This window comes from Propithecus coquereli, unplaced genomic scaffold (genome assembly GCF_000956105.1).
Source record: "Propithecus coquereli isolate 6110/MARCELLA unplaced genomic scaffold, Pcoq_1.0 Scaffold480, whole genome shotgun sequence".
Classification (NCBI taxonomy): domain Eukaryota; kingdom Metazoa; phylum Chordata; class Mammalia; order Primates; family Indriidae; genus Propithecus; species Propithecus coquereli.
In genome coordinates this window covers 1,518,342-1,532,620 of record NW_012150619.1, presented here as the reverse complement: position 1 = coordinate 1,532,620, position 14,279 = coordinate 1,518,342, and the positions used below count along the sequence as shown (strand labels likewise).

General features: G+C 59.2%; 2 protein-coding genes across 6 annotated transcripts in view; one reads left to right on the top strand and one right to left on the bottom strand.

The window, feature by feature from the left end:
- The window catches only part of GRAMD4 (GRAM domain containing 4), a 59,222-nt gene that overhangs the window by 43,238 nt on the left and 1,705 nt on the right, over positions 1 to 14,279 (top strand). For 2 of the 3 annotated variants that reach the window (XM_012655586.1, XM_012655587.1), the window contains 6 exons: positions 1,322 to 1,476; positions 3,031 to 3,175; positions 3,353 to 3,446; positions 4,028 to 4,112; positions 4,559 to 4,627; positions 5,068 to 7,478. In XM_012655586.1, the coding sequence (XP_012511040.1) occupies positions 1,322 to 1,476; positions 3,031 to 3,175; positions 3,353 to 3,446; positions 4,028 to 4,112; positions 4,559 to 4,627; positions 5,068 to 5,172 (653 nt within the window). In that variant the 3' untranslated portion in view covers positions 5,173 to 7,478. Of the gene's footprint in view, positions 1 to 1,321; positions 1,477 to 3,030; positions 3,176 to 3,352; positions 3,447 to 4,027; positions 4,113 to 4,558; positions 4,628 to 5,067; positions 7,479 to 14,279 lie in introns of those variants that run through there. The other variant, XR_001137956.1, reaches the window with a different exon arrangement.
- CERK (ceramide kinase) overlaps positions 10,458 to 14,279 on the bottom strand; it is a 38,222-nt gene continuing 34,400 nt past the window's right edge. For all 3 annotated transcript variants that reach the window (XM_012655588.1, XM_012655589.1, XM_012655590.1), the window contains one exon: positions 10,458 to 12,969. In XM_012655588.1, coding sequence (XP_012511042.1) covers positions 12,897 to 12,969 — 73 coding nt within the window. In that variant the 3' untranslated portion in view covers positions 10,458 to 12,896. The remainder of the gene's footprint in view (positions 12,970 to 14,279) is intronic.

Here is a 14,279-nt window from a genome sequence, read left to right as displayed (position 1 = left end):
AGCACTACAGCCCCCAGCGCTGGGAGGGGCCGGCAGTTCTAGCTGCTCAGAGGGACGCACTTCCGTGGCTTGAGGAGGCATGCATGGGTGGCACTGGGCCTCTGGCCCCTGCTCTGTTGCCACGTGGGGCCGTGGGTGCAGGCTAGTGTGTCCGCTTCTCCGCACTCTAGTGCTGGGTGTGCTCAGCTGGGCAGGCAGCCCACAGCTGCCGAACCAGCGCAGGGGGACGGGAGCCAGCCATGGGTGGGGAGGCCTCGCAGGGGGCACGGCTGCGGGCCTGGGGCAGCACTGGGTGAGGGGCCAGGTGGGAGTGGACTTGGGGAGGGCCTTAGATTCTGTGTCAGGTGTGGGGAGTTTGAACAAAGGAGGGATATTTCTGACGTGTTTTAGGTGGATCAAGAATAGTCCTGGGCCAGGGCAGAGTTGGGGAGAAGTAAGGGGGCACTGGGGAGACCAGCAGAACTGGGGTAGGTGGGGGAGGGTGTGGCTGGGGCAGGAGTGGGTGTGGCCTGGGTGAGGGGGATGGCCTGGCAGGGGAGGGTGTGGCCTGGGTGAAGGCACAGCCTGGGCAGAAGGCATTGCTTGGATAGGAGTGGGTGTGGCCTAGTCTAGAGCATGTGGCCTTAGGTAGGAGGAGGTGTGGTCCAGGTGGGTGTGGCCTGGTGGGAGTGAGTATGTCCTAGTCTAGAGGGTGTGGCTTAGTCTAGAGGGTGTGGCCTAGTCTAGAGGGTGTGGCTTAGTCTGGAGGGTGTGGCTTAGTCTACAGGGTGTGGCCTGGTGGAAGTGGGTATGGCCTAGTCAAGAGGGTGTGGCCTGGTAGAAGTGACCTGATGGGAGTGGGCATGCCTTAGTCTATAGGGTGTGGCCGTTGGTCCTAGGGGATCTGACCTGGTTGCAAGGCAGACCCACTGATTTGCAGGTGGATGGGAGGGGGGTGAGAGAGGGAGCTAGGGATGCTGAGGGTGTTCTCTGAAGTGCTGGGTCAGTGATGGTGCCCTTTGGTGCCACAGGGAAGGTGAGGAGGGGCACAGCGGGGAGGGGCGTGTAAGTGACTCTGGGGTGGAAGGTGTGTGGAGCTCAGGGTGTGGTCTGGCCACTGGTCTGAACGTGCGGGACACGGCCCTCGCCTGGTGTTAACTATGAGGCTGGGCAGGGGTGAGGCTGAACTGGGGTCCGACTCAGGTCCAGGAGAGCCCGGGCTGGGCTGGGATCAGGGGCAGGGTGCAGATCTGGGAGGCAGAAGGTGCTGGAACCGTCATCCTCAATAGACACAAAATCGCCATGTTCTGGGTCAAACAGGGCTCCGTCTCCCCCGCCCCAGGTCTCTACGCGGGCATCAAGTTTTTCCTCATCGATTTCATCTTTAAACGCTGCCCGAGACTGCGAGCCAAGTACGACACGCCCTACATCATCTGGAAGAGCCTCCCCACGGACCCCCAGCTCAAAGAGCGCTCCAGCGCCGCGGTGTCACGCAGGGTGAGTCCCCGGCCTGCCGCTGGGGAGCGCACAAGGGGGCCCATGGTTCTCTGTTCTCCTCCAGCCCATTTGGGAGCTGACCGTGTCAGGTCGTGTGGGGCCCTGGGAGCACCGTGAGGTTCTTCCCTGTCACGTCTTTTCGGAGGCCCATCTGTCCCTTCATGCACCTGTTAGGGGCCAGCCACCCCCTCCCAAGCCCAGGGCAGCATTTGAGGGCTGGGCTGGAGCCCCCTCTGCCCGAGAGCTCCTCGAGGTGCTTCCTCAGAGGCTTTCTGGGAGCAGGGTCCCACCGAGCCAGGCTGAGGGCAGGCCAGGTGCAGAGTGCAGGGTGCTGAGAGCCAGGGTCCTGGGGCCTGGGAGTGATCACTCCACGGTGGGGGCCCGGGCCTTGCCGTCCCTGACTGTCAGGCTTGGGCGTTGAGACTAAGCAGCACCTGAGAAGGGCCCACCCTGGGCTCACAGGCTGGTACTGGGCCACATTCGTTTACAGTGACAGGCCCTATGGGGGTGGGCATGGTGTCCTGAGGCAGGACACAGGTGTTCTCCTCAGGGCCTCTCAGACCATCTGGGAGGTTCTGGGCCCAGCAGGGCTTCCAGGAGGTTTAAGAGGGCTCCCTGGAGGCGGTGTGGTTGGCACACAGTCCCGTGTGTGAGTGTGTGCTGGGGAGAGGGTGTCCCAGTGTCCTGCTGATGCTCTGTAGCTGGCAGTGGAAACTCGGGGTTGGATGTGGGTCATGCTTGCAGGTCCCTGGATGCCAAAGCATTTTGGGAACCTGAGCTGAGCCGTAGGACAGCCCAGCCAGACACAGAGCAGCCTCAGGGAGCCGCCCGAGAGGCCCTGGCCCGCGGGCGTGCAGTGTCCCCAGGCACAGAGGCAGCGTTGGGGGAGACAGCCCAGCTTGGCCCCAGGGCAGCTGGAACGGGCTTTCGGGCAGCAGGGCTGCTTAGTGCTGGCCCCCGTAGCGGAGAGTTGGGGGCAGCAAGGACGTCGGCTGTGGCGTCCCGAGGTGGGGGCTTCCCGCGGGCTCACAGCTCTGCTCAACTCGGTGTGTTTGTGACCTTGTGTCATGCGGGCCCAGTCCTTCTTTTGTTCCGGTCACACGTGTGCCTATTGTCTCCCTTCCGGCCAGCTGTCAGGGCACGACAAGGTATGGTGTCTGTGTGGAAGGACCTTGGCCTGCCGTGACCCTTGCTGTGTTGTGACTGGTTTTCTCACGTTGCCTTCGGTGGCCTGTGCCACGGCCGGTTTTGATTCCTGACGCGTCGATTTTGGCTCTCGGTGCAGACCACACGCTGGGCAACAGCGTCCTTGGCCTGCTGTGCTGGGGTGCGGCTCGGCCACGGTGTTTGGGCCGGGAACGTGCTGCCGGGGGTCTCCCCTCCATGGCAGAAGGTAGAGCAGAGGTGGCACTGGCCGGGGTGGGGTACTCCGCCCCGCATCGCGACTGCCGCTGGCAAGAGGGTGTGCGTGCCCGTTAGGGCGTGGAAGTGGCAGGGAGCCCGGGCTGCCCCCACGCGCTGGCGGGGTCTGACCGGACGCTGCGCTGCCGGCAGCTGCAGACGACCTCGTCGCGGAGCTGTGTGTCCAGCGCGCCGGCTGGGCTGGGCAAGGAGGAGGACGCCGGGCGCTTCCACAGCACCAAGAAGGGCAACTTCCACGAAATCTTCAACCTGACGGAGAACGAGCGGCCGCTGGCGGGTACGTGTGCGACGAGCCGGTGACCCAGCCGGGCTGCGGCTGTGTCGAGGTGACCCGTCCCTCAGGACAGGCCCCGGTGGCCTCTCAGGGTGCCCACGTCCCGCTCCCCGGGGAGGCGTCCCATCGCAGGACGCGCGTTCCCAGGGAAGCGCTTACGGGCGGGTTTCGTCCCGTCAGTGTGCGAGAACGGCTGGCGCTGCTGCCTGATAAACAGGGACCGCAAGATGCCCACGGACTACATCCGCAACGGCGTGCTCTACGTGACGGAGAAGTGAGTGTGGCCGCGGGCGCAGCCGGTGGCGGGAGGTGTGGGGCCCCACGCCAGCCCCGGGTGAGCAGTTTTCCCGGGTGGCCTCCGCTGCGCGGGCCGCAGGGGACACGGCGATCCCGCCCTTGCTGGCTGCCTGGCCGGCGGGTGCTGAGCCTGATCGGGGAAGCTCCTGTGGGCCAAAGCCATGCAGGGAGGAGAGGGACGGACTCCCAGGGAGGGGACTGTGCGGTGACCCACTGGGACCGAGCCTGGGGGCCTTGTTGCCTGTTTGGAGCGAAGGCAGCTGTGGGTTTTCTGCACTGGAAGGAGACCGACCTTACCAGCAACCAGCAACCCCGGGTGTGGGAGCTGGGAGAACCAGCCTTGGGCGGTGTCTGTTCTTGGTGTTGCAGGGCCCTCGCTGCCCTGTGCCCCTCTCGGAAGGAGCCGCCCCGGCCTTAGGGACTCCTGTGTCTCTTGTTGGGAACGAAAGTCTTTTAGCTGTTTAGGTGCTGTGTTGGGTGGGGAAGGTGTCACTGTTCGTCACCACTGGGGCTGTGGGGCAGCTGCTAGGTTGTGCCTCTGTCCCCTCCTTCCTCCAGTTACTTGTGCTTCGAAAGCTCCAAATCGGGGTCTTCAAAGAGGAACAAGGTCATCAAACTGATGGACATCACCGACATCCAGAAGGTGGGTGTGGCCCTGCTAACGTCCCCATCGCCCCTCTCTAGAAAAAAGATGCAGGATCAGCTGACCGGGAGGCACAAGGCCAGGGCCGGAGTCCTCCCGGCCTGCCTCTCGGGGTGGGCAGTGCTGACGCATGCCCCTCCTGGCACGGGCCCTGACGGTGAGCTCTGGGGCCTGCTCCCACGTGCAGAACCTTCGGGACCTGCCCCTCCCCCGGCCGCCCTCAAGCCAGCTGCTGGCGGTCCTGGGACTGGGTGGGACGGACCATTTACAGGTCTGGTTTGTCAGCCACAGCGTGAGGAGATGCTCACAGATCCGTATCCTCTGTGGCTGGGAAGGCCCAGGCCCTAGTGGGTCTTGCCGTCTGCGTGCCCCAGGCCTGCGGTGGGCTGGCTGCCACCCTGTCCCTGGGAGAGGCCTGTGGTGACAGCCATGTTGTTGTCTTTCAGTACAAGGTCCTGTCTGTCCTCCCGGGCTCAGGCATGGGGATCGCCGTGTCGACGCCATCGACCCAGAAAGTAAGTGCAAGCCGGGAGCCCCCGAGGGGCCGAGGTGGGCCCGAGGGTCCGGGGTTTCAGCTGGGGCAGTGGGGCCCGAGATGCACCTTCCTTTCCTCTGGGCGGCAGGATGCTCTGCCTCATCCAGTTTGGGTCAGAAATCTTAGCCCTTGTGGGGGCCACAGAGTTAGGGGCAGATGGCGAGTGTGGGGCGGGGGAGGGTGGACCCAGTTTGCTGACTCAGGGAAGGACAAGTTGACCCGGCAGCCCGGGGTCTCTGCTTCTTGCCTCAGTTTCTCTCAAGGCTGGGAGCCTGGCCCCTGGGTGGCAGGGGACGTCTGCTCTTCTGCACCCAGACTTCACGCACTGCAGGTTAACCTGGCCCCCCGGGTCGGGGGTGTCTCGGTCCTGGCGTCAGCCTGGCCATGCCGTGTTCACCGATGGCGTTTCCTCCCTGCCAGCCACTTGTGTTCGGGGCCATGGTGCACAGAGATGAGGCCTTCGAGACCATCTTCAGCCAGTACATGAAAATCACGTCCGCAGCAGCGTCCGGTGGTGACAGCTAGTATTGACTTTCCCGGGACATTGCTGGAATTTTTTTTTTTTAATAATTTGGTAGTGGAAAAAAATTGGACATTCTCATCTTTTGCAATAATTCTCCTCGACCTGTGGTTTTTATTGTGTTGACCCCTGCGTTTTATGGACCACGAAGGGCCGGGGCCCTGAGGACGGAGGGTGCCCTGCCCCGGCCGCGCCGATGGACACGGTGGATGCGGAGGGCGGAGGAGCCACGGGCCTGCCGGGAGGAGGCGGTGCCGGCCCCGCTCCCCACCTCAGCCCGGATGGAGAGACCGCGCCGGGCACCCGAGGGCCTCTCGTGACCCCACCTCCCTGCTCTCCAGAGGCCGGAAGCTTTTCCTCCACCAAAGCCATAGCTGAGGAGCGTTTGTGGTTAGTAAGGTGACAGCGAGGGTGTTGCGGAGGCCCCTTCGCCAGCCACCAAGAAATGGGCCTGTCACTCTTCCGCCTCCTCCCGCAAGCCCCGCCTGCTGGGGTTGCCCGCAGAGCGCTGGGGCCGGCGCTGCGTCCCTGGCCCATGCTGTGCCCGCCCTCCGTGGGAGCGTGCGGGCTGGTGGGAGGGGCCCATCTCCTGCCCCCGCAGAGCTGGGCGTGTTCGCTGGCACCGTCCTCTCGCCAGCCCCGCGGTGCCCCGGTCTAGCCCAGCACCTGCACGGCCGTCGGCCTGTCTTGGCCTCACACCGGCCGGGAGGTCCTCAGTTGGTGACCCGTGACGGTCCAGAGTGGTAAAAGCACATCTTTTTAACACCTTGCTCTTTGGAAAGGCCCCGGGGGACATCTATAAAGGGTTTTGGAGGTACCCGAGCTTCGCTGGCTCTCAGATGAAAATGAAGCACAGCCTGGCTGGCACTCGGCCCTCGGGCTGCTGGCACTGGAGTTGGGGGAGGAGGGCAGGTGCGTCCCAAACCCACGGTGGCCCTTGCTGCAGATGCCCTTCCTGTGTCAGGGAAGCTTGGAGGTCTTCTGCTTTAGGGAGCCACTGTGAGCAGAGCCCAGAGGCTCGGGGCCGGCGCCAGCCTGCACCCCTGGCGTCTGACGGGATTCCCTGCCCTGGCGCAGGGCAAGCCCGCTCCTTGGTCTGCCGCCCCAGGAAGCCCAAGCCTCCTGCGAACTAGGCTGGTGGCGAAGGCCGGAGGGAGCCTCTCTCAGGCCTGGCTTGTTCTGGGCCGTCTGTGGCGGGTCTGGAGTGAGGGGCAAGGCGGCCTGGCGCTCCGGGACAGGCCTGCGGCCTCGCAGATGCAGCCCCTGGTCTGCAGCCTCTGGGGCAGGTCACTCCAGTTCCTCCGGCTTGTCCCGAGTCTTTTGGGTGTTGTTGAGATTGTTTTTTGAAGAAACAGAAGATTATATTTTTTACAGAGAGCAAGCTGTTTTTCTTATTTTTATATCATTTTTCAGATGTAATTTTTACCTTTGCTCCGATCCTCATTTGCTGGTTTGGGTGAGAGATCTGGCGGCTCAATGACCCCCCTCGCAGGGCCGCAGGGTCACACGCCGGGGCCGGGGGCGCGGGGAGCCCTGCCGACCGGCCGGGTTAAGCACACTTCCCACCCCGACGGTGACGCCCCCGCCGCTCCCGGCTACACGAGGTCAGCGTCGCAGGTCACCGCACGGCAGCCTTTCGTAGGTGACTGCAGAACCCGCTCACCATGGCTGTGGCCCCTGCCTGGACCGGCTCTCTCAGGTGCGTGGGGCGGGGGGGGGGACAGTGCCCAGGGCAAGGCTGGGTCGGCCCTGACCTGTCCCCAGCAGTGGCTCGGGGTAACACCTGTGGGTGATGGTCACGCCTCTCTCTGGGCCCCTGGCAATGCCGAGGGGTGGATCCTGGGGACCTTGGGGTCAGCGGGTGCCGCTTAGGCGCGCTGGGATTCTGTCCCGAGCACAGTGAGGCGGGTGCCTGCGGCGGAGCGGGGCTGCTTCCGCCGAGTGGTGGGTGGTTTAGTTCGAGTCCCTTTTGAGGAGAAGGGAGATGAAAACTGACCACAAGCAGGTGTGGCCGCCGGGCTCCCGGCCAGGGTCCCGAGTGGCACAGTTGGTGGCGGCAGGTCCCCTGGGGAGGGCGCGGAGCAGAGCGCCAACTGCGCGGGCCCTGGACTCCCGGCGGGGAGAAGCTGCAGTTTCACTGATATCGTATAAATCTGGGCAGATGTTTAATTTCTATGACTAATCACTGAACTAGAATGAATGTTACATTTTTTACGTCTGAAGCCCGAGTCTATTTTCGATCTGTAAATAATCATTACCAGTGTGACTTTTGTTCAAAAAAAAGATTGTACTGTATGAAGAACCCATGAAAAAAAAATCCCTGTAACATTTTTTTAAGAAAACTTCGTTTGTTTAAAGAAGTCTTGTATAAATTATAATTTTTATTTAAATAAACCTAAAATGCTTTGTGCTAAGGCTTGGGGCTGTCTGCCTTCTTGGCAGGGCCACCTGCGTTGCGGGAGGCGGGAGCTGGGCCGCCAGCCCAGGCCCTCTGTGCCCCTGAGCCCCGCGGCTGGGGTGGCAGGGGTTCCAGGCACCGAGGTGGGGCCGAGGAGAGTCCACTGGGCTGGGGGTGTCGGCGGGAGCAGGAGGCTGGGCCAGGGCTCCAGGGACTGGGAGCCCAGAGACCCGACAGCACCTTGGGGTGGGGATGCAGGTCCCGGCCCCACCCTGCGGCATCCTGCCTGCCTCGGGGTCTGGGCAGAGGGGTCCCCAGCAACATTTGGGGCTTGGCCAGTCCCGACCCTGACACTGGACAAAGAAGGACACAAGAAACTGCCTGGCTCCTGAGGCCACTGAGTCGAGCACACACCTGTGCCAGATGTAGCCGACGGTGCCCAGGCCCCCCAGGGCCAGCCGGGTCCAGTGGGCCCACTCTATCCTGGGCAAGGCCTGGGGACGATGGACGTTTGTGTCCTCCATCAGTCCATCCGTGCATGGCAGGCGCTGTCCTGGGTGCTAGGAAATAACAGTGACAGGACAGAGGTCCCTGGGAGCCTCAGCCCCATCCCGTGCTGGGATAGCGCCTGTCCCCTCACCCACCCACCCCTGCCCTCTTTGTTGACGGTCCTCCCCCTACGCTTGTGGTTCTCCGCCATGCTGCCCGGGGCTCCGTCCTGCCTGGACTGTCCTTGGCCTGCATGGCTCCGCTGTCATCCTCCCCTGGCTTCCCGAGGCAGGGTGGCTGAGGAGGGCAGCTGGGGCCCGGGCAGGGGCTCTCCTGGGGGTTCCCAGGTGCTCACACCTCATGTGGCACAGTCGGGCTTACAGAAGGCCACCCACCCTCAGCCCATGGCCTCTTCGCTCAAAGAACTTGAGGGCTTGACAATGTGCCTGTTACACGTATATTTCATTCTTATTTCATGTCAGTGAAGAGGCCCACGTGTTGCCCCATCACTATTATAAACACTTTGGTAACTGCATTTCTGTCTGGTTAGCTTGCTTTGCAATCGTGTGTGTGTAATTTATGCATCTTATGACATCACTCCCGGGACAGCTTAGCTTGGCTTTTCCTGGCTCCCGGAGGGGGCTGCGGCACAGAGAAAAGGTCACGAACCGCAGCAGAGGTGCCCCTGTGGGACTTGGGACAGAAGCCATCACTGGCTGCAAATCAGGGTCACCCAGGGTGGGGGAGTCGGGATGGGGGGACAGGACCCCAGAGGGAAATGAAATTATTAATAGTGGTTTTGTTCTGGAACCTTCTTTGTTCTCGCCATATGTACTATGTATTTCTATAAACATAATGTCTAGTGAATGAGTTTAACGAACGGTGAGTAAATAAACGAGAAGGGCAGTGTCAGGAGCTCAGGATGTGGTTTGCTCTGTTCTCCGTGTAACTCCCACAGGCCAAGTGGCCGATGCGGGGCCATCGGCCGTGCGGGGGACTGGAGCGCGGCTCTGGCTGCCGAGGGGAAGTGACCAAAGACGGAGTCGCAGACAGAGGGAGCTGCCCGGCGCCGCCGAAATCTCCCCAGACACCCTGGAGCCAGGAAGCCCGGCCCCCCGGGGGCCCTGTCAGCAGGAAGGGGGACGTCCTGCTCACCTGGTGGGGCTGGAGCTGGCGGCACCTGGCGCTAAGCGGCCACTCCCTCAGGAGACAGGCCCTTCTGCTCGGTTTTGTCCTGGACGTCAAAACCATGGTGCAGGCGGGACACGGCTGGGATGTGTAAGAGGGTAAAGAAGAAACTCAACTAGTATTACTTGTAGATGGTATAATGATTACAGAAGACCGTCCAAATTTACAGGTGAATGATAACCTGTGAGCGTGAAAGTTGCTGGAACCGGAATGGAGTCATTTAGGTCAAACCCTAACGAGTCGGTGCTGGGAAGCCGGGAAGCGGCAGCCGTCATGCACACAGGCCTGTAGCAGGACCTGTCCCAAGCCAGTCCTGCATGCAGACCTGCCAGCGACAGGACTCCTCCCCAGAACCTTCCAGACAGTGTGGCTTTCCAGATAAACCGCTTGCACCAGGTGCTCACCTGTCTCCGCCAACGAGCGACGCCAGCGCCCCCGTGTGCCTCTGTGACCCAGGAGCTCTGTCTCAGCGCAGCTTACGGGGACTTCCTCTTTGCCCTTGAAAGTGTCCCCTTTGCCCTGACCCCACACACGCCCGGCCCCGTCGCGGCACGCACATCCCGACTGCGGTCCCCTTGCGCCCCCGAGTGAACTGTCTCTGGAGAGCTGTCTCTGTCGTCATTCTAGGTTGACAGGAGGCGAAGTTTCCAGGTACAGCCTCACACATGAAAACAATTGCATTTCTATGCAAAACAAAGAATTTTTTTAAAGATAGCCTCAAAATATGAAGTTCTTAAGAATAAATCTAAGCAAAATTAAAAGACTTTTATGGAAAGACTCTAAAATTATTGAAAGACGTTAATGAGGATCTAGAAAATGGAAATCACTGGAAAACTCATTTTCATGATGCAAATGTCTTCTCAGGACTCGTGCAGTGGAAGAAGTTGCAGAGAACGAGACACAGCACGTTCCCTTTGGATCAAGTGCAGAACCTGTGAAGATGAGCAACGTGCTGCCGTGGGGTGCGACCATCGGGAAAGGCGGGTGACACGTCCCACATGCCGTGACCTCCCGGGATGAGGCCGGGGAGATTCGGCGACAGGGCCACAGGAAGCTTTGGGGTGAAGTTCAGTTTCGGGGGCAAAGGTGGCAGTCACACCTTTGTTCGTTTTATTCTTGTTCTTTAGATTGTGCACGTGTGTTCTCATTAAAAATATTCTGCTTTGAAAATAACAGGAATTTGTAAAGGAAAGAAAAAGAGCCAAATCTGCCCAAGTAACTTTATTTTTGTCTTCTCAAACAGATCAGGTAATGCCATTTTCTAATCTTGAAACCAGCAAGATTAGAAGGAAAATTCAGCCACCCTCTCCCTCCGCATCTCCCAGTCGTGCAAGATCGTGTTCGGGGGCGCGACCAGCCGCCAACCAGAGGCGGGGGCCGCAGCGCTCTGGCGTCCTGGTTGGAATAATCGAGCCTCGGCGCCGGCGCTTGGCCGCTGCCCGGTTGTTTTGCGCCAGTGAGCCGCAAAGGAAGTTAAAACACAGACTAACGTCTAAGCGATCCCACGTTTTCACTGTCTAACCGTCACTTCTGATTTTTTTTTTCCCTTAAAACCCCAAAGCGTAGGCATCGTGGTTGCCACATCTAAAAGGCTTCCTGGTACCAGAACCTATTGCACAGGAACATCCGAGCGGTCACTTCCCATCCTGTGCGCGGATACCAAGAGGCTTTCAGGGGGTGTGAGACACGCACACGGCACCCAACCGCAGTCTCCAGGTTTGCCATTTGAATGTCAGCAGTAAGGACCACCAGCGCCATCTGGGAACCAGCCGTGTGCAATGGCCGGGTTTCTCGTTGAACACGAAACGCTTGCTCTTGGGCCGGGACCATTTTTCCAAGACTGACAGCGGAGCAGTGGATTTTAGGACGATGAGTGTACGGGAAACACTTACCAGGGACAATAAAGACTTTGAAGAATCTTTTGAGGAAACGTTGTGCTAAATCTTTAGCACAATTCTAGAGGCCGAGGGAAGCCCACGGCCTCCTCAGCAGCCCTCCTCCCGACCCACGCTCCTGGCACGACACGGGGCGCCCCAGGGCACTGCCAGCTGGGCACAGGCAGGCAGAGCTGCTGGCCTCATATCTTTGGTTTCTTCCCCACCAGGAACAAGCACTGATAGAAACAGCCGGGTATGTTTACTCTTTTTACCCAGATTTTTCATTCAACCATCAATTATTAAACCAGTCTGCTTGCACAATTATCTTTGATAACGGTCCATTAAAAAAACCACTGTTAAAGCTGCCTCTTGTCTGCCCTGGGTGGGGCTGGAGGATAAAACGAGGAGTTTCGTGTTACTTCAAAATATAAATCGGTGCAAGGGAATTCTGCCGACTGTTAAACGCTGAAACCGCTGATGGAAGCCGTGGACCATCCACGGACGGCATCGCAGGTCAGTCTGCAGTTGTGCTCTTGTAACTGTCCAGTGTTCCCCGCTCTACAAATCAAAGCTTCAGCTGCATATTGTTGCATTTCAAATAAAACTAAGTTACTCACATCCTATCCTAGACACAAGCAGAACTGCACACAAAGCCGGGGCGCAGCGGTGCGCTGGGGGCCGGGTCCGAGCAGGAACGCCTTCCGGGAGGAACCCCGTGGTCACGGGAGCCCCAGCGCCTCAGCAAAAAATGAAAGCTCCATCACGGTTAAGAGACAGAATACCAACGGTGAAGACACCACTTACGCTATTCTGGTTTAAAAGGACAAAATGTTCAATAAATACATAGAGCCCACGACGAAGAACAGAATGAATCCGGACCATGTGTGTAGATGTCAGGGCCCTGCACCACAGGAATCCTGCTGGAACCCGGAACGGCCCCGCCACCGCGTGCCAGCTTCCGTGTCCCCCATAAAGCCCCGCTGCGTCTTGCACTGTGTGTCGCTAGAGAGCATCGGCATTTTATGTTTTAAAACAGTAAAAAAGCTTGCAAGTGCTTCACACGCTGCCTGTTTCCAGGGTTCCTGATCCGTTTGCCGAGCGGGCGCCGAGTCCGTGCTCCCAGTTGCTTTGTCCCAGAAACAGCCGGATGGGGCTGGGCGCAAGCTCTGGAGACCACGCATCTCGTGCCAGCGTCCTCCTGTGCACGCGACGGTCTGACTCCCGCAGCGTCGCTACCGCAGGACTGCGTTGCGCTGTCGCTGCCAGTACGGCAGCATCCTGTCACAACGTGAGACAAAGGCGGATGAGGGCAAAGAGAACCCGCCGCTTTCGGGAACTTGGCCACACGCAGTTACGGAGTAGTCTTGCCAAGCGGGTCAGAGAGACCCAGTGGCCACCTCATGCCCAGATAGTGTGACCTTCATGGAAAGCACTCATAATGTCCCTAAAATTATTGCAATTGAGCCACTAATGGGCCATTTTTAAAACTACACTGTTATTGTCGAAATCTAAGAAGCCAATGCCCCCAAATCAACAGGAAGAACGTGCTGAGAATGGGCCATGTGAGAGGCAACCCACAGATGCACACACAACTTAAAATGCCAAGTGTGTACAAGAAATTGTTGACAAAAAAGTACTTTTTCTAAAATCAAGATTTAACTATCAAAAATAAATTTCTAAAATTTAAATGTATATATCAACATAATTGGTCTGTAGTAAATTTCTTAAATAACTTTCACACTTCCCAAGCGCGAGGTGGATGGTGTGTAAGGACGTCTCAGCTGTGCGGTGCTTGCTTAGGGTTCTCCTCGATCCCTCGCGCAAAGAGTCGAACCAGCTGGCAGTGGACCCTGCGGAGACAAACCGCCACAGTTAAGCCCTGCGTGCGTCCCCGTCACAGCTGGCCTCGGGCGCACGCCGGGACCACGGCGTGTCGGGCGTCACCGCAGAGACCGACGTCCTGAAGGGAAGCTGCCAGCCAAGCGGGAGATCCAGGGCACCCGCAGCCCGGTTCTGGTTCCAATGCCCGCCTGATGGCCCGTGGGCCCCCACCCACCTCAGTCTCCCCCATCAGCACCGCGCTCACAGGGCCCTGGGGGGAGCGGGTCGGAGGTCCTGGGGCCCGTGCCCGGGCCGGGCAGTCAGAGTGGGCTCCGGGGTCGGCGCCGCCTTCGCACACGGGACAGCCCCGTTTACGCCACTCGTTAACAAGATCACAGCCCCCTCAGACACATTTCAGTCATCAAAGCCCTGTAATTGGGTGACATGCTGGTCAAAGTACAGTAATATTTATCAAGACATATAGAGTGTTTTTCCTAATTTTCAAAGCATTCTATTTACTTAATAAATACATAAGCTGGTATTAAAAATAATGCCATTACCAGAGTTTGTAAAATGAGTCGATAGACGCCAAGTCCCTGAGCACACAGTGACTGGCCTGGTGGGTTTTCCTGGGACCTTCTCATCCGCCCGTCACTGCCACCCTGACCGGAAGAGCAGGGACCTGGGCCTGGGGGGACTGAAGTCCCCCCGCCACCCCATCAGCTTGGTCTGGACGCTGATGGGAGAAGCTTCTCGGAGCTGCACCTGGGCCTGCAGCTGGCTGGAGTCACTCAAGGTGGGGGGCCGGGAGCAGCGACGTGTGCGGCATCTTAAAGGCTGTTGCCGGGAACATGGCCCGTCTTGAGCGCCGTGGACGTGGGGGCCTGCCGCCGGCTTTGCTCGGTTTCCTCGCACAATCACACTCTGCTAACTAATGTCCGGTTTGCTTTCCTTAAAGTAGACCACGATCTTAAAGACATTTGCAAGCAGTATAGCTCCTTCTAGAATTTTACAGTTCTCCCCCAATCTCATGTAATTTGCACATCTGTATCTAATTCAATAGCGTTTTTATAAAACAACTTGGTTTTTAATGTTGTAATAAAAACTGTTTTACTGTTGTTAACTTTCCACGGGGAAAGAATTTTCTTTGTCCCCGTATTCTGTCTGGTTATGTAGCACATTTAATGAGGTCATAGATTCCCAATACCGAATAGGACGGGCCCGGTGGGTGTGGGCAGGACACCGCTTCCCACACTTGGCCCGGCTGGCTGGAGCGGGGGGCGCCTGCCCCCAGGGAGGCCGTGAGCCTGGTCACTGGGCGCTTGGGCTCCGTCAGTGC